Source organism: Lynx canadensis, chromosome A1 (genome assembly GCF_007474595.2).
Source record: "Lynx canadensis isolate LIC74 chromosome A1, mLynCan4.pri.v2, whole genome shotgun sequence".
Taxonomy (NCBI): domain Eukaryota; kingdom Metazoa; phylum Chordata; class Mammalia; order Carnivora; family Felidae; genus Lynx; species Lynx canadensis.
In genome coordinates this window covers 160628918-160650967 of record NC_044303.2, presented here as the reverse complement: position 1 = coordinate 160650967, position 22050 = coordinate 160628918, and the positions used below count along the sequence as shown (strand labels likewise).

The 22050-nt window shown below is 38.8% G+C and overlaps 1 protein-coding gene across 3 annotated transcripts in view; it reads left to right on the top strand.

The window, feature by feature from the left end:
* The first annotated feature begins 6561 nt into the window (after positions 1-6561).
* The window catches only part of CHD1 (chromodomain helicase DNA binding protein 1), a 77725-nt gene continuing 62236 nt past the window's right edge, over positions 6562-22050 (top strand). The window contains exons 1-2 of one of the 3 annotated variants that reach the window (XM_030325581.1): positions 6562-7041; positions 9132-9327. In XM_030325581.1, coding sequence (XP_030181441.1) covers positions 9275-9327 — 53 coding nt within the window. In that variant the 5' untranslated portion in view covers positions 6562-7041; positions 9132-9274. The remainder of the gene's footprint in view (positions 7042-9131; positions 9328-22050) is intronic. The other 2 variants (XM_030325563.1, XM_030325571.1) reach the window with 2 other exon arrangements.

Genomic DNA, 22050 nt, shown 5'->3' with positions numbered 1-22050 from the left:
ATCAATCAAACTGCCACGAACATTTGTATACAAAACTTTTAGCAGACACCTACATTAATTTCTCTCGGATATACACGGGATAGAAACTGCTGATATAGGGCAGGCGTAAGTTCAGCTATAATGGATACTGCCATCAATTTTCCAAAGTGGCTGTGACCAATTTATACTCCCACCAGCAATAAGAGTTTCAGGTATGCTGTATTTTCTTTTAAACAAGGAAAATAACAGTCTATTAATGCTAGTTACATTTCTTTGTTCCGCAAATGTATTTGCGGGTTGTTTTGTTGTTAGCTACAAGCAAGGCTGAGTTTAGGCTGTCAGAGTAAAGCCTCCTTCATTAGCACCCTTACCAAACCACAACTCCACCCGTTAACATTTCACTAAAAATACTACCTTGCTTGTCATCTTTTATAGGAGGGTTTCTCAACAATGGTACTATTGTCTTTTGGGGCAAGATGACTCCTTGTTGTTGGGGCTGTCCAGTGGATTGTAGGATCTGTAGCAGTATTTCTGGCCTCTACCCACTATATGTCAGCAGCACCTGCCATTCATCTTGACAACCAAAAATGTTTCCAGATATTGCTAAATGTCACCTGTGGGCCAAAATTTCTCCTTGCCCCATTAATAACCACTATTGTCAAAATAAGTATCCTGGCCTCTCCACAGTTTATCTAAACTGTCATGAGTCAATGCAGTGTTAATACAATGATGTCCACAGTTTTCCAGCACTAATAGCACATTAGAATCATCTTTAAAAAAAGGTGAGCTTTTGGGGTGCCTGGGTGACTCAGTCAGTTAAGCGTCTGACTCTTGATTTCAGTTCAGGTCATGGTCTCACGGTTATGAGATGGATCCCTACACTGGGTTCTACGCTGACAGCACGGATCCTGCTTGGGATTCTCTCTCTCTCCTCCTCTCTCTGCCCCTCCCCTGCTGGTGCTCCATCGCACAGATGCACTCTCTCTTAAATAAATGTTAAAAAAAAAAAAAAGAGGTGAGCTTTTAAAGAATGCATAGGCCAAGGCTTCACCTCAAAACAATGGGATGTAATCTCTTGAGGTAGGGCTTGAGCATTTTTCTTGCAAAGCCACCCAAAATTTCTTTTTGCACAGTTGAGAACTTACTTTATAGCATAGTACTCTTCCCAGCAATATATGCTTTAAAATAGATTTCTACCAACAATTTTTCAAACATTAGTAGAGTATGAGGCATACATACATTTGGGGAATAGAAGGCTGCCGGAAATTCTCAAATCACATTAACCACCTATAGCCCCTAAGTATAAACAGTGGTATCTTGCGTTTAGTTCCTGATTGAAAAAAAATATATTTTTTTCTCAGATCAGACTTTTAATGTATTTCCTTTTTTGAATGATGAATATGTTAATCCTTCCAGCTAATTCTTATCCCTCTTTTCTAATCAGCCTCTCTCAAAAGGGCATTTCTCACTGTCTTTGAAACATGTTAAGTCTTTCACCTAAACTAATAAAAATCCACAGCCCTTCCCCCGTCATAAGCAAACTGAGCAGTTTATATTTCCTCCCAAGTCAAAGTCAAACAATCTGAAAGAGAATTTTAGACTCAATGATCCAATTTCTTCATTTATCACATTCCACTCCAGTCTGGCTTCTAGCCCTATTATTCCAACAAAATAGTTCTAAGGCAACAGATGCTTATCGTGTTACTGAATTCAATGGATATTTTGACTTTATTTCATGATTCTCAATAGTACTATACACTATTTACCTACCGCTCTTTCCTTGAAGTACTTGTCTTTGTTCTCCATTGCACAACACCCTTAACATCTGCAACTCCTTATCCAGCTCATCTTCCTCTACTGGCCAAAAATTAATTTAAGTTCTTGACTGCATACTCCTAGGCTGTCTTCCAAGTTAATTTCATGTATACTTAAGACTTTACTTCTCCGCACACACTTAACAGCTTTTATTCAGTCCAGATCTCTCTTCTAAGTTCTGGACTTCTATCTCAAAGACTTAGATGGCTCAGACGCATCAGAAAGTCAGTTAAATCCCAAATTTATGATCTCCACACCTACCCATCTCCAAACATTTTACAACTGAAGTGAATGCCATTACCATTTTTTCCATTCCATTATGTGTACAGCTTCCCTCCTCCTCCTAACCCTGAAATCTAGTTGCATCGGCAAATCCTGTGGACACTTACAAATCTGCTCTCTTCTACCATTAACACTATCAAGTTATTTTTTAGCCTAATTCACTCAAGAATGTTGTGTCTTCCTTGACATGCCACTAATCTTTTTTTAAGGCTAAACTTTCCAATTTGCAAAATAAACTCCACAGTTTAAACTCCTCCAAAAGTTTCCTTTTGTTCCAAGAACCCACTTCTTTACCTAGCTTTGGGCCCTGAATAGTCTGGCTCCTACACAGCTTCATCTCCCTCAGTACTGTCTGTTCTAGCAGTACCAGGTTCCAGACCAGTCCAAACCAGAGCATTTCTAAAAGTGAAAAATGCCCATCCTCGGCAAACTGGGAGAGAAGTTGACCTCATTTCTCTGGCCCCAGAATTTTTGCCCATGTTATTTCTTTTACCTGTAAAGCTCTTTACATGTCGTTTGCTTACCTACTTCATATTAATTCTTCAGTTCTCAGAATGTCACTCCTTTGGGGAGACTTTTCTGACCAGGATTCTCCATTATGAATTCTCTTATGATTGATTTTTCATACCATTTTTCTGTTATGATTTCACACTAGGATTGTTTCCTGTACTAGACTTTAACTCTTTAAAGTATCTGTTTTTACTCTATTATGATCCCCTCACAACTCTCCCCGTCCCCCCGCAGAATGGCTGGTATGCAATTTATTGAATAAATATCAACATAATGCACTGGGGACAGACAGCCTGTACTCAAGGAGCTCACGATGTAGTATGAAAACAAATGCTTTATTACAAAGACACGGCTGCACTTAGAATACACAATTTGATGACCTAAAAGGGAGGTGTCGCATAAGGCGTCAGTACAACTGCATGAGGACACTCAACAATCCTTCACGACTTACTTAAACTTGTAAGAGGCTAATTCATAAGATAAACTATATCCATTTACAATGAAAGGTACCTTTAGGATGACCTGAAGAAATGTATGGCTAGTGTCATGTGCCTCTTAGGAATGACGGGAGGCAATGCTGGGGTCAGATTGTGAAAAGACTAAATAAAATATGTAGGCAGATTTGTGGTATATTTAAATATGTGTACTTAAATCAGGGGAGCAATTTCATTGGATTTCAAGTCTGAAAGGAAGCCTACAGGGTGAGCTAGAGGAAAAGAAGTAGAGAAATTGAGGCCTAAATAAACATAGTGAGGATTAAGAGAAAGGCTGAAGACAACATACATGAGGTAAAATGGACAATAAAGAATCTGCAGGTGAGGAATGATACAGCATCAATGTACCAATTTGATATTAGTAGCTAAACTTTTTACCATCTGTACACTTAACTTTGAAATTAGAGGAGGCAGAATCTTCATATATACTCCAATGGTTAGACTTTATATATTGTTGCCCCTTAGTATCACCTCTTAAAACTTTCATTTGAAATTTAACTTGTGATTCAAGAATTTATCAGTAAAAATAACCCAAATGCAATGGCCATAAACATGGCAAATGAGATGTTGGTGGATGTCAGAAAAAATTTCTAAACACTATCCAGAACCTAGAAATTTCTGTGCATCAGAGAAGGGAAGGGAGTGCCCAATATGTATCTTTAGGAAAAAAAACTTCCTAGGTACAGACTCCTGCCCCTTGCCCAACGCTGGGAACCACAGCTCCTGTTCTAGAATTTTAATGATTAAGAAAATAGAAAATGTAAATATTCACTATAAGGTGACTTAGAATTTCCTGGGTTCTATTTATAGAGGGCTCTGTAAATTTAAGTATCATATTTGGAAAGCTATTCCTCTGTTTGGCAAGGATCTGGGGGATGATGACATAGGTTTAGATTCTAAGCTATTTTAATACTATTCTGATTGTTTTAGCAGCTTCTCAAACACAAATTCTCTAGGCAACAAGAACATAATTATGGAATTAAAATCCTATCTTGGCATCCAAAACATTTATGAGAAAAACAAGAGTTACCATTGTCTTTATGTTGAACATCTTGCAATTCTGGATGTTTCTTAATCTACCTTCACCTACAGATACCCATCAGTAACTAGTCCCAGTAAAGCATATCAGAATCAAGGACCCACAAAGGGCTATCCAAGATTTTGTAAAAGTAATATGCTTTCCAAAGAATATGGAATTTCTCAAACAGGAAATAATAAAGACTTCCTGGTTGACATTAATTTTCAGGATTTTGTTAGTCATGTGCTGAGATTATCTACTGTCTTTTTAGTACCAATAAAGACAAAGTTTGTTCAAACAAAGTGAACCTAAAAATTTAACTGTACAGATAACAAATATCAAAAAAATACACTTGCTTTATTTATCAAATAACTTAAAAAACTTAACTGGCAAGAGTGTTCCCATTTTCCACTTACCTTGTTATTTCTTCACATTCTCAACAGTCATTCTAAAATTCTGTGGAGTCATAAAGTATATTATGATTTTACCAGAAATATAAATCTCCAAGGTTCAATACTTTCTTATAAATTTATTTTTTTTGCAAAAAAATCCGAAGTGTCTAGTGTTTATATGTAGTATATCACATCCGAATAGCAATCAGTAGTTTAAAAACATTTGCTATATGCTTTCAAAAAAAAAAAAAAAAAAAAAAAACAGAGTAAGTTCATACAATTGTTTTTGTAAGATAATGACAAATTACAGTACAGTTATAACTGAAGACTTTATTATCTGAATCATACTTCTGATGATTCAGAATGGTTACTGCAATGGTTACTGCAATGGTTACTGTTTTTCTGGGCCTTTTTCTTTTTACTTACCACTCTAGTAATCCAAGAGAGATTAGAGGCACAAGAAGCCCCTATCAATAAGGCATCTTTATATTTTCAAAGCATAATATTAAAAACTAGCAGTTCCTACTTTTAGGGACTTCAGAAATGGATATTTGTTATGATCCTATCATTCTTCACAATCCAGCATTAGAACTATTTAACAACTAGGAAAAAACAAAAATAAAGAGACTGAGGCATACATCATTTTGCAAATTATGGTAGTGTTACATTTTGTTTTACTAGTCATTAATATTTTTTTGAGTAGACTATGTGCACCTGTTTGTCCTTCCCTACTCCCAAAGGGTGAATGAATATACTCTTCCATATAACGAACAGGTATTTGGAGATACGTTTTGAGATCTTTTTGAAGGCTTTAAGCCAAACTATTTCAACAGCTGGTAGACTAAAACATGAATATTTCCCACAGGAGAAAATCATTATTTTGGGGATGGAGCTACCACATTCAAACTCATTTGGCTTGGAAGGGAGGCCTTTGCACCAAATCCAATCACTGGAGAATAGGATTAGAGAGTTTTATCATTAACCTCGATTGATTCAAGACTGATCAATGGACTGGAAATAAAGTATAAAACAATTTTGATTTTAAAAATGCTTTCAAACAGAGTGAAACGGGACACCACCAGGCTTGAAAAGTGTTTCCGTCGACATTTCTAAAGGTTTGTAACAGGCCCGCAGTTACAGTTATGAAAGAAACCGTCAACTAAATTGCAGCAGGTTAAACTGACACAGTTACCAACGTCCCTTGAGTTGTTTTTCTGTTGCGAGTTGGCACCGCACCCTCCACCCCGCCCTCCAGGGACTTAGAAAGGTAGTAAAAGCTTTTTACTGAACCAGGCAAGGGATACCCACAAATGAAGAAGAGTTATAGGAGGTTAATAACCCCGTCTCTATTTTTCTCCGTCTCCTCAGGTGCCCCGCCCGTTCGGATCAACAGCCACCCCCCACCCCCCCCCACCCCGAGGGAGCCTGTGTCGCAGGTCGCCTAAACGTAGCAGGCGGCGGGAGGTGACCACAGTTGCCCAACAGTTGGGTTCCCAGGCCTGGTGTGACGCACAGCCCCTCCACACCCCTCCGGACAGGCGCTCTGTCTGGTCCGGGAGCCCGAGGGAGATGCGATTCGAGGCCTGGGCAACCGGACCCCACGCAAGACCCTGCTCCCTCCGCGTATCCACCTCGGCCCACCCGCTGCACCCCCAAGCCCAATGTGGTTTTTAGCATTTCCCTAGCCCCCCTTCCCCCCGCCCGCTTCCCCGATAGCTTCTCAGTCTCTTCGCCGCGAGGTCCTTGCGCAACGTTCCAAGTGACAGCAGCGTCCATACCCGCACGGAGCGGGCCTGCAGCTCCCACTTCCCGGAATTCAATTCCGGGCCTCTAAGGGAGGGTGCCGGAGCAAGGATCAGCAGCCCACGGCCGTGGCCAGAGTCCTGCGGCCTCCGCGCGGCCGGCGTGCGCGCCCCCAACCGTGAGCGTGCGCGCCTCACTCTCCGCCCGCCTCAGCACCAATAGCTTTCCTTCTACACCCCACGGCTCCACAACGTAGCCCCTCCCACCGTCCGCGCGCCAGCAGGAGGTGTTCGGCGTGCGCGCGCCCGTTCGCCCGCCGGCCCGCCTCGCGCCGAGTGGGGAAGGGGAGTGAGCAGAGGCGCTTACGTCGCGCGGGAGGCGGAGGCGACGACGACCTCGGTGGTGGTGGCGGCGGAGGCGGCTACGACGGAGACGGTTGCGCTCGCTCTCTCGGCGTCATGGCGGCTGCCGGGAGCCGATAAGCGGCGGGAGCGGGAGCGCGCGCGTGGCCGCGGCGACGACGACGGCTCGTTACTTCTCGCTTTTGCTGCCTTCGCCGTTGGTGCTTCAATAATGAATTGATTGTTGGATCCGCTCCGCAGGGGATCGCGCGTTGGTGCCGCGGCCCGGGGCTTCCCCTTCCCCTCCGCGTCCTTCCCCTTCCCCCTCCCCCTCGCGGACTCCGGCTTACCCCGAGACGCCCGGAGCCCGAGGACTCACTCGGCGGCGGAGACCGCGGGCCCGGGCGCGGGGGAGGCCGCTGATCCGAGTGGGCTCTCTCCGCCCCGCGAAGCCTGCACGCCCGCCGGTAAGAAAGGGGGTGGCGGGCGGGTCAGGATGTGGCGGGGAGGACGGGAGCCGGCCAGGCGGAGGGCGGGGGCGGCGCGGTGCCCGGGCGGCGGCCCAGCGGCCGGGCGCCGGGCGAAGGCCGGGCCGCTCTGCGAGGGCCGGCGGTGGCTGACGGGCTCGGAGCACAGGGGGCGTGTGAGTGGTGAGCGCAGGCCGGCGCCGAGGAGCGCATCCTCGCGCAGGACGGGCGGGCAGCTGGGCAGTCGAGCCCGGGCCTCCTCGGCTTGGGGCTGGCCGGGCCGCGAGGGGAGAGCTGCAAGGCTCGAGCGGCAAGCACTTGCCCGGTGCGTTGGTCCCGCCGCGACCCGGGCTCCCAGCACGTGGGGAGCGGCGGGGAGGGGGAGGGGGCGGCGGCCCGGGCGAGCCCGGGAGGGCGCGGGGCGGGTCTGCGGGAAGTTTGAGGCGGGAAGAGAGACTCTGGGACCGGGATGAAGGCCCAGAGAAGGACGGGGCTGGAGTGGGGTCGTGTGCGTCTGGTTGGGAGGCTGCTTGAAGCGAAGCTGCGAAGTATAGATGAGGGAGGGGGAAGGTTTCCAACCTCCTTTCGAGTACCGCTTTGAAAACTTAGCAGGAGTGAAGCAACTGTGAAAAGACGGGGCTCAGAGAAGGAAGATTGAAGAGGTTTAGCCACTTAGGGAAGAGTCATTGTTAAGACGCGTGAAAGGCACCAGAGAGCTGCGTGCGCTTGGAGCTTCACAACTTAAGGTTGTGAGAAGGGTCTCAGAAAGAGGACTTACTCCGACAGGGAAGATGAGGGGGGGGAAAGGAAGTTACAATGTACGGAGAAAGCCATTTTGAGGGGCGAAAGGAAGGTGAAAAGGAAATAACGAAAAGATGAGTGAACTTTCTCGATGAAGAGAGACTTTCGAGAAAGAGAGGCGGTTTATTAAGTAGCTAGATTTTTAAGACCTAATTGTTTTATGGTGTAAAGCTCTTTGACTAGTTGGAATTAATATTTAGCGTTAAGAATAAATGTTGCGTGGAATGGTTACTTTTTGGATGACCAGTTCTTGCAAAGAGTCTACTGGACTGTAGTCTCTGGAGAATTACAATCCCAATGAAGATGCAGAGTTTGCTCTGATTGAGTTGGCAACAGCATATTTTCCCCCTCTTTTTTTGTGGAGTGGAAATAATCGTAGGAGTAAATTTCTCTTTGCTGAGGTCGGCGGACAGCTCTGCTTTCAGTCGCCTGTCTCGGTACTTTCTGGCTGGGGAAGGATCTGACGTCTCCTTCCCCCGCTTCTTCCTCTCCCTCCCCTGCCAGAGATCTCCTTTGTTTATTCGTGGATGGCTTGTAGGTGACTCTCCACTGTTGTGCTGAAATCTTGAAAGGTGAAAATGCTGTGTCTTGGCTCATGATTTCTACCCCAAGCCCCTTTTCTTAAATAATCCTAGTGTATATTACCTTTTTTGTTGTTGTTTTTGAATGGAACCCTGCAAGCCCAAACTGGATAAATATTATTTAAATTTTATCACTCCACTCTCGGTTTACCTGTGAAAGAACACAATTGTTTTGACCTATACATTTTTCGCTGAGATTATGTGATACACTTTTATTATGTTCTTAATGTGAGCATTTTCAAAACTTTTTCTCACTCAAGTACAAGAAGTTCTTGATAATAGGAATCAGTGCTTGATTAAGTTTTTCCCCCTTCATTTGTTTGACCAAGTATCCATTAAGACTTCATTTTCGGTTCTTGGGAAACATACATGTATGTATATGTTATGTACTACCACTTTGCTTTAGTTATCTGTTTATCTATAATGTGTATATATGTGTACTGACACACAGTTTTAGTCTAAAAGTTTTGTCATTCCACAAATATTTTAATTTCGTCTGTTAAAAATAAGCAATAGTGTGCTAAATTCTAGCAAGTAGGCAGGAGTGTAGTTAGTAGAAGCCTAAGCATTTTGAGTGAAAGACTCCTACTCCTTCCTTACCATCTCTAATTTAATTGGCCTAGGTAGATTTGTATAAGTTCTAAATAGATGGATTTATCTTTTTTTCTATAGGATATTTTCTTAACTTTCTTAATATTTTTTTTTAAGGTGAATCAAAAGGGCCCCAGGAAGCCTGTGAATGTTGAAAAGAATTCATCTGTGAATTTTTGATGTTTAAGGAGTTCATATTTGTATTCATCTTTTTAACTGGGAAGATTTGTGTTTTATTTTAAAACTTCTTGATATTTACAATGAATGGACACAGCGATGAAGAAAGTGTTAGAAACAGTAGTGGAGAATCAAGGTAAGCACTTTATTATCAAGTATGTATTATGAAGAGAATGTAAAACTTGTGTGACTCTTTAGTTTTCCTAATCGGTGGCAGAGTTTTCAGATCAAATTCTTCCTCTTAGTTATCCAAACAGTTAAGTTTCTCATACACTTTGTCGATAATACAGGTTTTCATTTTTTTTTTTCATTGAGATGTACAAAGAAGAATTTAAATACAGAAAGTTTAGGTGACTTAAATCTCTTTGGTGGTTTATATTGTTTGGGTCAATTAATGAACTAGAGCAAGTAAAAAGAAACATTTAAATTGATTTGCCTGTTAGTGCACTCTCCAAATAAAGGCAGCAAGAAGTTCTTTACTTACTTTTTTCCAGGATTTTGTTTTCTATACCTGTCCTGTCCAGTATAGGAGCCACTAGCCACATATTGCTATTTAAACTATTTAAAATTACAGAATATTCAAAATTCATTTACACAGTCATGCTCAACACAATTCAAGTGCTCAAAGCCATATGTGGTTAATGGCTACCATGGTGTATTGTGCACATAGAAAACCTTTCCCTCACTGCAAAAGTTCTTTTGGGCAACACCGTTCTGGACATCTGTTAAAGTATTGTTGCAACCCTTTTTTTCCTCTATTTTCTTTTTAAATTTGAGTTTTAATTACATACGAATGAGTAACTTGGGCCATGTCTTTGCAAAGAAGATATAGTTAATGGGAATAAGCCATACTAAGCTGTTTGAATGTGTAAGAAACCTCTTAAATACAAAGACTCTTTAAATTCTTCTGTAGCCCCCTAATTTTGAGTTATCTGCACGTTGATACAGCCCACATAGTTATGTGTACTTACCAGTAGAGATCAGGAATGTGAGTATTAGAGTCAGACTACCTGATTACTTTTCCCAGTTCTCCTTATTGGCAGTGTCAGGGAAAATTATGTTACCTCTAAGGTTTTGATTTTTCACTTACAGATGGGTATTACAATATTGTTTATTTTATTTAAAATTGAGGATAAGTGAGGTGTTCTATGTACAGGTCTTAAAATAGTTCCCGATATAATGAGCACTCAATATTTGCTTATTATAATTAGCATCATGTTTTATGTACCATAGGATACTACATAACTGGAACGTTAAATTACAGTAGTGGAGAAATGTGATGGACAAGAAACAGGAAAGTTTTGGCAGTTGGGAGGGTTTCAGAAAAAATGTTGGATAGAAAATGAGAAAATGAAGCAGTGGTGTAAGTATTTGACTTGAAACTTGGTATTTTCTGGTCATGTTAGGTAGGGTTTATCAGCTTTCACAGGCAGACTATTTAGATAACAAGAACATAGAGAAAAAAGAGCAGTTATGGAAAGCAGCATTATTTAGTTGAATAGGTGTGGTATCAACATTACAAAACCTGAGTTGACAACTCTGTGTTAACTTCTTTCTCAACTGTAAAAAAAAAAAAAAGACTTAAATGATTTTGAAGTTTCATCCTACCACTTAATTTACAAAGTATAATAACGTATCAGACAACGGAGTTCCAGAATCACCAGAGTTGAGAGGTTAAATTATAAGAGTTGTGAATCTCATCTTTGATTCATATCTCTATAGCTGTATTGACTGTATTAAGTGATTGGAAGAGTCACCTCGTCCACATTCTTTTATTCATCAGTGAGCAATGAAATGGTTAACAGAAATATCTAGAGAATACCCGGCAATTTAATAAACTACTCACAAAATAGGAAATAAGACTCGTGAGAGTAAATCTTATAGTTGAGTATTCAGATAGATCTTGTGCTTTTACGCTGTGAGCCCTTATTGCTCCAATCATGTTTTATGTATTTTGCTGCCATATCCAAAGCAAAAAGGGAGTAGTGGTAAGTCAGATTTGGTAGTATAAAGTGAAAAAAAAACCCTGTGAAATCAAATTCACTTAAAGCAATCTTTTATATGTATACTTATTTAAAATAATTGCAAATCATATTCTCTAATTATTCTGAGTCATTATTTCTAGTGTATAAGTTTTATGTCCTTCTGGGAAGTGTGCTTGTCAAGTTATCTTGTTCTTGCAACTGCCTTGGTGTTTATCAGAAGGAGGGAGACCTGCTTCTAATTTGCTTTCATTTTCTTCCTTATTGGTGTTATGCTATCCTTTTCCTTTGCTCTAGTGTCATTGTTACCAACCCTCAGTCACCATCACCCCTCACCCCAGAAAAAAAGTTTTTATATTAAGGCAGTACAGAGAAGGGAGATTGTGCCTAGTTAAGAATGAGGATATGAATTTATATGTAGGGGGATTTCTTGCAGAAACAAAATGTAACTATGAATATTAATATAGGGTTGAAAGAGGAGAAATACGCTCTGCTTTTAAAGTTGATACACATTCTAAATAGTTTTTAAGGTAAAATTTGATTTTTATTAGCTAGAAGTTTTAAATGTACTTGTGCTTTAGATTTTTTTTTTTTCTTTGTGGAGGTTCCATTTGTTTCATGAAATAAAATTAAGCAAGTAGCCATTTGACAATTTTGGTTGGTATAATTAGCTTTCTACTGAAAGTTTTTTTTATTCTTGTCATGTGGAAAGGTATCTATGACCATTGACTGAAAGGAGGAAGAATACACAGGAAGATGTCTCTTTGGCTATGCTATAACTGACAATTTTGAAACTTATTTACTAAGAAATGTGGGTCAGGATGCACCTGCACATCAGTTTAAACTCAGCATAAAGTTTATTATATAACTGAAGTTAAGCTTTCTAAAGATGATATTGGAAGATTTCAAAGCATCAATTCCCAGCTGTGTGCATTTGAGAAAAAAACAAAAACAAAAACAATCCCTCCCCCCCCCAGGTTTTCCAAATCCTAGTTAGACTTTTTATTTTAAAGTTCTCTTGAATGATGATTTAATCCAGAAATAGATTTGTGGATGAAGACCAGAAATATATAGTCACATTTTGCTAATTTTCAGATGATTACTACATGCTTAATCCTCAGAAGAATTTCTCTCCTTGGCCTGCAGATTAAATTTTTAATAATCTAGAATTGTTCATGTAAATTTGATTATGTATTTGAATCACTTTGATTAGCAAACTATGCTCTTGAAAAATTTTTAGAGTGAGGGAAATTGTTGGTGATGTGCTACAGTGGTCTTAAGCATTTACACTTAATGTATGTCTGGCAATTGAGCTTTATCAACCTTACTCTTAAAATTCTTTGGATTTCAACTTTTAAAGTGTTTTGTATAACTATTAAGTAGGAAATACTATTAATGAAAAGTTTCCAACTGAAAATCTCCTTTTGTAGAAACTCACAGTTCTTAAAAGGCTTTTTAAAAGACTTTCAGAAGCCCTGTAGTCTAAAGGACCTGTTAATTTTTTTTTTTTTGATGTTTATTTATTTTTGAAGAAGAGAGAGACAGAGCATGACGGGGAGGGGCAGAGAAAGAGGGAGACGCAGAATCCTAAGCAGGCTCCAGGCTCTGAGCTATCAGCATGGAGCCTGCCCGGTGCGGGGCCAAACTCCAGAACCTGGAGATCATGACCTGAGCCAAAGTCAGAGGCTTAACCTACTGAGCCACCTAGGCGCCCCTAGGACCTGTTAAATTTAAGGAACACCCAAGTTAAAGTTAACTTAGACACAGGCCATGTTGGTTTTTTTACCATATATTTATTTGTTAGTGTCTTGTTGAAAACTATTGTGGTATACCATTTTTGGAAACATTGCATTTATGTACACACATTCCAGAAGGTTTTCTTGCATCAAAACAGTTTTTTTCACTAAGTAAATTTGAATAATTTTTAAAGACAATACTAGTTAAAATGGTATTTTCTAAGTTTCTTTGCATTTATCTCCGTTTTAAAAAAAGAATTCATTCTAAATTTTTTTTTTAATGTTTATTTATTTTGGGACAGAAAGAGAGCAAGTGGAGGAGGGGCAGAGAGAGACGGAGAGAGAGAGAGAGAGAGAGAATGAGAGAGAGAGAGAGAGAGAGAGAATGAGAATGAATCCCAAGCAGGGTCTACAGTGTCACTGCAGAGCCCCACTTGGGGCTGGATCCCATTGACCTTGAGATCTTGACCTGAGCCGACATCACGAGGTGTGCACTTAACTGACTGAGCCACCTAGGAGCCCCTCAGTTCATTCATAAATTTCAAAAGGTTGTGCTAAGAAACATTTTCCTATGATGTCATTATTTGCAGGAAAGTATAGCTCTTTTATGCCATATTCTGTTAATCCCCGTTTTTCAGCTCTGTATATACCGTCTTCATCTTTTCCTGTTAGTTTTTTCTTTCCTCAAATATTCTGTATATGCTACTTAATCTAAGATCATTTCTTACATTTTGAAAATTCAATAAACCATTATCCAGGAGCTTTAGCAATAGGTTACTCTCTCTCTAAGTAGAATTTATTGAATTAAAATTTTCATAGTATTTCCTAGGATGGTTGTTAATCTAGATTACCATAAAGTGTTTAAATGTACTTATAACTGGTAAGGATAAGACAACTGTATATGATTTGACTTTCAAATACATTACTTTTATCTGCATAGGCATGAGATAGTGTGGAGACAGACATTAATTTGTAATTGCCCGTTTTTATACTGTTTACATAGTTGTTTGTTTAAGGACTTGGTGACTGGTAGGTTATATCTGGTACAGTTCTGTATTTAAAAATAAAGAGTATTTCTTTGTGGTGAAGAGATAAAGAATAGATGGAAAAAATTTTCTTACCTTTTTTACAGAAAATTAAAAAAAATACATAAATAGAAAAGTTAAAGCTCCAGTTGTGGTCCTTGGACCAGTAGAATCACCTGGGAGCTTGTTTGAAATGTACAACCTGGCCTTCCCCCATCCCCACCCCCAGCCCTCCTGAATCAGAATCTTCATTTTAACAAGATTCGCAAGTGATAACGTGTTCGTATTAAATTCATATGTATGTAGATGAAGCTTTTTGCCTGGAGTCATTCAGTGCCTTGCTATTTTTTTTGTTATTGAACTTGTTGTTATTACACATGCTTTCTGCCCCCCCCTTCCCTGGAACCCCCAAAAGATGGTGTCATGGCCCATGCCAGCAAGAGGTTGAATACATTTCATATCTCTTGAAACAATCTTAATGGCATGCAGTAATTATTGAGCTCTTATTCTTACTGAGGCAGGCATGGTGCACATAGTGCACAGTGTATTACATGAATTTATCATAGTTCATTCTCATAAAATTCCTGTGATGTATGCAGTATTATGATTCCTACTCTCCAGAAGGGGAAACCAGATTTTTAGCCATTTTTAAAAATCTTTTTTAAAAAACTACTAACTAAATTCCACACTTTACTTGGATTTCATTGGTTTTTCCATCAATGCCACTTCTGTTCCAGGATTCAATCCAGGGTACCATGTTGCATTTAGTTGTCAACTGTCCCCAGTATCCTCTGGTCTGTGAGAGTTTGTGTCTTTCCTTGATATCCTTAACAGTCTTGATAAGTGCTGGCCAGGTATCCTATAGAATATCCCCCAATTTAAATTTTTCTGATGTTTTATTAGGGTAAACTGGGGTTATCAGTTTTTAGAAAGAATATCACAGAGATGAAGTGCTCTTCTAGTCACATAGTATGGGAAGCATTAATAGCCACATGATATTACTGATGATGTTAACCTTCATCACTTAGCCAATGTAATATTTGCCATACTTCTCCAGTTAAAGTTACTGTTTTTTTCCTTCCATACTGTATTCTTTGGAAGCAAGGTACTATATGTCCAGCCGTCTCTCACATGGCTGGGGGGAAGGTTGGAATTAAGTTCCATCTCCTGCAGGGAGGGACTATCTACATATATTAAATAGAATTCTTCTGTAAAGAACTCTTCTCTTCAATTTATTCAGTCATTCATTTATATGAGCCTGGACTTTCATGTATATGTATTTTATACTTTGGATTATAATCCAGTAAATTATTTATTCTGTTGCTCAGGTTATTCTAGCCTTGCCCATTGGGAACTGACTTTCAAGTTGGCCACTGTATCCTTGTTACATACTTCTATCCTTTTGCCCTAGAACCAGCCATTTTTCCAAAGAGCTCTGGATCCTTTTGTTGGAGACAAGGGTATTAGAAACCAAGGTTTGGGTGCTAGGTATGCTCGTTACTATGCAGTTATCACTGCTTCCAGGTTCTCTCAGTGGAAAAAGCAGACAGAGCTATGTAGTATATATATGTATACTAAACTACCTATATCTGCCTATCTGTAGTTTCAGTGTCTATCAGTATGCATGTTAAGGTAAACATGAGTTCGTACTGATGTCTCCAACTCTAATTCTGTACTACAGGATTCATCCTAACCTTCCTTTCTTGCTCCTTTATAACTTCAATCTCCTTCAGAGAGAAAGCTGGCTCCTACCATCCACCATCCCATCATGCACTTCAAGCTCATATACAGGTAAAGCAGTTTCAGAATTTTTAGGCCATACTCCCAGAAGAAAAAAATTATCAGCTAGAATACAGTGTTTATGTATCGTATTTACACAGTTGGTAATATATTTAGCTTTACAGTTTCTAGTCAAAACACTGTTTTCTAAAGTTACTAAAGTTAGCTTCTTCCTCCCACCCTCTTCAGTGTGGTTGTCATAAATTTGTAATAAAGTTAGATTCATTTGGCACAGTTTACATTCCATTCTGTGTTCTTCAGTCACATGGGTTGATTTTTTTTTAATTTGCATATATTACATTTACTCTGTGATGTACAGTTTTATGAGATTTGACAAATGCACAGAATCATTTATCCTCCACCCCATTACTATACAGAATCATTTTTTCGCCCTAAAAGTTCTCCTGTGTCAGATATACTGAATCAGAATTTTCATTTTAACAAGATTCCCAGAAGATTTGTATGCATATTAAGTTCATGTGCATATAGGAGAAGCTGTTTATCTGGAATCATTCAGTATCTTGCCATATTTAAAAATTATAATTAACTTGAAGAAAGATTATTATGATTTAGAGGTGATAATGGAATAGCTAGGTATTAACGCACAGTGAAGTGAATATACTCAAATTCATGGAACATATAGGTATACAAGTGAGGTGAAAGAAAATGGAATTACTGGAGTAAATAATAGGCTGTAGGGAAAGTTTTCATGGAGCTCTTCAACTTTGTAATCTTGATGATAAGAAATGATGTAGTTTGGAAAGAAAGGGAGAACAAATGGTATATATTCAGTAGTGGGATGGAGAGGAAAGTTTTTGCAGAGGTCATAGTCCCCCAATAAAGAAGTATAAGTTCCTAATAAAGAGAATGTGTTGGACCTGCTACCTTTGCAGTTCTTTACTCTGACGTTTAGTCCCAAATGAAGGAAGGAGAGAAAAGAAGTATAGCTGAATAAATGCAACGTGTATTTTTTTAAATGTTTATTTGAAGAGAGAGAGAGAGCACATGTGTGCATGCAAATAAGTGCCAGCAGGGGAGGGAGGGAGAGAAGGAGAGAGAGAGAGAGAGAGAGAGAGAGAGAGAGAGAAAATCCCAAACAGGCTCCACGCTCAACTGGAAGGCAGACATGGGCTTGGTCTCACAACCTTGAGATCATAACCTGAGCCGAAATCAAGAGTCAGACGCTTAACCAGCTGAGCCACACAGGAGCCCCAAATGCATCATGTACTGAGAGAAAATCGCTCATGTGAATAGACTGGTCAGAACCACTGGTTTAAGGAGATAGTCTAGAAATTTATTGTACCAGAATCAAGTTCTTAATGTATGAATGACTGAGAAAATTGCTGTTTATAATTAAGGATATATTATCTGTCACTGTGATAGGAGGTGATTACTTAGTCAACTTTAAGTAAATGGTAAACTGTATTTGGAAGTTCTTTGGTGTGGATGTATTGAGATCTAAGTTATCATTGAGATTAAAGTACAAAGACATGGAAAGTTTTGTCTAAACAGTACTGGTTTCTGGCATCCATTGTCTACAGTAACTCTCGGAGATGAGCCATAAGGCACAAAAATAGTGAGGAGCTCCTTCCCTCCCTCCCTCCCCCTCCCCTCTTCTTTCCCTCCCTCCATCCCTCCTTCCTTTCTCTCCCTCCCTCCTTCCTTTCTTTTTCTTTTTTCTTTTTTTCTTTCAAGAGGGAGAGAAAGAGAATTCCAAGCAGGCTCTGTGCTGCCAGTGTAGAGCCCACCACAAGGCTTGAACTCATGAACCGTGAGATCATGACTTAAGATGAAACCAAGAGTCTGATGCCTAACCGACTGAGCCACCCAGGTGCCCCTAAGTCAAGTATTGGCAGTGTCAGGTGGTTATAGTCGATACAAACAGAATGACAGCGTGCATCAATTTGAAGGTAGGAGACAGAGAAGTTTAATTGTAAGACAAATGGTTAGTTTCTACATCAAGCCCAATGTCAGAATGAAATTTTTTATTGTTGTTTTTTAAAGAGATCTTGTAAAACCCTGGTGATCTTAGATTTTATGTGTTAAAAGTCTTGATAATGGGGCTTTTATGATAGTGAGGTATATTGACAGGCTTAGGCAAAAAGCAAAGAGAAATTTTTATACCCAGGAAAATGATTGGTTAGATGGCAGTAAATACTGTGCTGGAGAGCTATTATGTAAAGAAATGGGGCCATTGGAGAAGAGTGGAGTGGCAGTCTAAATTCCTTCAAAGGAGACCATTATTTTTGTGCTTGAAGTAGATTATAATATGATTATTGCCATTTGATGCAAACTACTACAATATTCCCATTTCTAAATGAGTAAATCCTGAAGTAATAAGAAGTATATGAAAGGAAATTTTATAAGAATTACAATTAGTTGTACATGAGTACAAAAAATGTAAATTTCTTTATTACCGTTTTTGTATGTATTTTATAGCAAATGATTGACTTAGGGTTTGGTAGTTTGTCTTAGTCATGTTATACTACTTTGGTGATTTTACTTAAAAAATTTTTTTTAATTGAATGGTTCACAGTAAGTGGAGGTTTCTGTTGTGTGCAGTACACTCCCATGGGTATCTGCAGAGTGATGAAATACTATAAATAACTTTGTTAGTAAAGCATATAGTGCTGGGAACTTAGTTTTTGTAGTAGTATTCATTAAAGTAATAAAAAGTATATACAATACATGTTTCAAAAATCTTTCTTGAGAGAGAGAGAGAGAGAGTGTGAGTGAGTGGGGGAGGGGAAGAGAGAGAGGGAGACAGAATCTGAAGTAAGCTCCAGGCTCTGAGGTGTCTGCTCAGAGCCAAGCTTGGGGCTTGAACTCATGACCATGAGATCATGACCTGAGCTGAAATCGGAGGCTCAACCGGCTGAGCCACCCAGGAGCCCCTCGAAAATCTTTTTTAAAACAAATTAATCAAATGGATAATCTCTTGAATGTTTATTTCTTTAATATTTGAGAGAGAGAGAGAGAGCAAGCGAGCTCACGCCAGTGAGGGAGAGGGGCAGAGGGAGAGAGAGAGTCTGAAGCAGGCTTCATACATGTGGAGCCTGATGTGGGGCTGATCTCATGACCTGAGCTGAAATCAAGAGTCAGACGCTTAACTGACTGAGCCACCAAGGTGTTCCTGGATAATCTCTTTAAAATTAAACTTTTAAATATAGTCATTTTATTTTATTATTACTGTTAACTTAAAAGTTGAGGATAATCTTAAGCATATGCAAAAGTAGTGACCAGTAGTAAAATGAACCCTCATGTACACATCATCTAGCTTCAACACATTTCATCTCATGGGCAATCTAGTTTAATTTCTAAATTCTCCACTCATTTATTTTGAAATGTCGTAATTTCTACATAGATTAGACTTATGGTAGGAAATACTTATGGGGAAAACATAAATGTCATCAGTTAAGCTTTATCTACTTGTTATAAATTACAGAATTAGATTTGTGTCATGTCATTAATATTAACAACAGATTTTATGTGTTCTATGAAACTACTGTTTAGTAACTTTCAAATATATATAGTAGCCTTTATTTCTCATCTGTCTCCCTGAATATTTATTAGAGAAACTCTTGAGTTTACTGTCTTTACCTGATATTCAACATGACTAAACCTAGTCATCTTTGCAATTAGTGATGCTAAATGTGACCCTTCCTAGCATCTGTTTCTAGCAGTTTTATTCTTATTTATGCAACTGGAAACTTTAAGGTGGTAGAAGCATACTGTATTGTGAGTTTATAGAATTTTGACTTGGTTTTGTAATTTAGAATGCTAAAAGGAACTGTTGGGTTGATGTTCAGTGTCTAACAAACAGTGACATTAGTTGGTTTTCAGAACCATACAGATGGATAGATACATTCCATATTTTCTCAAACCTTTAATATTTATCTGATGGCTTATAGTGAAAGATAAGCTGGATAACAGTTTCTAATACAATGTAATTTTAAAGAACTTAAAGGTAGTCTGATCTTAGTTATCTAGATGAACTCTTGTCATTTAAAAATTTTTTTTAAATATTTTTATTTATTTTTGAGACAGAAACAGAACATGAGCAGGGGAAGGGCAGAGAGAGAGGGAGACAGAGAATCCAGAGCAGGCTCCAGGCTCTGAGCTGTCAGCACAGAGCCTGACGCCGAACTCTTCTCATTTTTTAAATGATTGTTCTAGGGTAATATATTTTAAATAGTAAGTTGCAGCATGTTAGAGGATTATGAACAGTTCTTTTTTTAGTGAGAGAGGATAGTGTAAACTAGAATAGAAAATACAGTGTGCCTCTTGTACCAGTAGTAGTTCGCCACACTTTTATGCCTTTGTGTGCATGCATGTGCATGTGTGCACTGCATCATGATATAAAACGTATAAGTCATAGTCCAGAAAGTTTGAGAGCCATTGCCTTTGGCCACCAATTCGTTTTCTTAGTTTTAAGTATTTCCTCAATACCTACTAGTTTCCATATTGTTTCTCTAGTCCTGTTGAAGTAGATAACAGTCTATAAAAATAATAGAAATGAAGTCCCTGACTTAATGAATCCTAGGATGTAGAGATACATGTGCACAAAAATAATTGTAATATTGTGAAAGAATAATAACATGAGCAAAATATCATGAACACATATGTTGGTACAGTGATGTGCCTGAAGAAATTGGAGAAGGTTACATAAAGAATATATTTTTGAGTAACTTTAGAGTGGATTATCAGTTACTTCAGAGATGACTCATTCTCTAGAGGGAAAATTATGGGGAATACTACCAGTGAGTTCTAAGATGACTCTTTCCATAAAGCCTTGCCCTTGATTCCATTTCCCTTACCTCTGGTTCCTTAATCAGGAATCAATGCATCTTTATATCTTTGATTCTCATAAGTTTTACTTTTTACCATGGTATTTTGTCTCTTCTAAAAACTCCTGTTAATTGAAGAGATGAGCCAGTGAATTCACATTGTATATGTATAGAACTTATTCTTTCAAAAGTGTTTATTGCATAAACGTTATTATAGTATGTTAAGTAGAGAACCTGTTAAAGTGCTGTATATACTAGATACCTCAAAACACAGGGGCTCACATAGTCACTTCTTTTCCACTCTCAGGTAAGTGAGCTCTATTCCTTGAGGTTATTCAGTTACCGTGACTAGTGGGACAGTTTTGCTATCCTTAATACATAGCTTCTTTTGCTCTACTAGTTGCCGTTTTCAGACCACAGGAACAAAATAGGGTAGGGGAAGATTTAAGGCAAGCCACTTTATTAAGGCTATGACATAATAATCCCACATCACTTCTAGCCATATCCCGTTGGCTGGAACCTGTTCACATGGCCACATGTAGCTGAAAGATAGACTAGGAAATCTAATCTTTAGCTGGGTGGGTGTATAGCAATGAAAACTGGACAACAGTTATGCAATACTAAAGGGCAAACAAAATGGATACTGGGTGAGTGTCGAGGAGCAAGTAGACAACGTACATAAGGCATAAATATAAAAAGTTACTTTAAAATAATCACTTATACTAAGAAATTAGTGGATTTTATTTTTCTGAATTTTCTTTCATTTCTTCACATGTGTTCATAATTTGTACACTTGTTACAATACTGGTATTTGGTTTCTTCACTTATCCTTCTCTGAGCCTCAGTTTATTTATTATAAAAAAATGAAAGGATTAAATGAGAATCCAGGTTCTGGCACATAGCACCAATTAGTAATCACCCTGTTTATCCTTGTTAGTAATTTGTATTGAAAACTTGAGTACATCATAGGTGTTATTCATAGACACTTTATATATTTATAATTATGACAGTCTGAAGAACAGCTGAAAGCAGAACTTGAAGTAATGATTCTGGTCTTGAACTCAGGAAAAAGACCAATTTTTTTTTTTTTTTTTAATTTCTGATATCTACTAGTATTGAATTCCCACAATACATCAGACTATATGCTTTACATCTCTTAATCTTCACAGTAATCCTTAAGTATATTTATTATTTCCATGTGCAGAAACCTGAGGCTTGTCTAATGGGTGTACATATATAAATATAATTAACAATCTGAAGAAAGAGCTAGAAAGCTAGGAAAAAATAGGTTAGGGTTAAACTTCAGAGCATTCAATCAGGTTAGCCCTGAATTTCCCCCATAATTATTTGTCAAAAACTTCTTTCAAAACTTCCTCCAAAGAACTCCTTTTGAATGGTATTGATCTTAAAACAGTAATTAGGAGAGGGAACAAGGCTTGAAATGAGAATTTAATGCAGTATGTTTGTTCTTTAGCATAGTAAATATAGTTGTTTGTTTATGTATTACTATGTCAGGCATTTAATCTTTTATTAATATTTCTGTGGAAAAG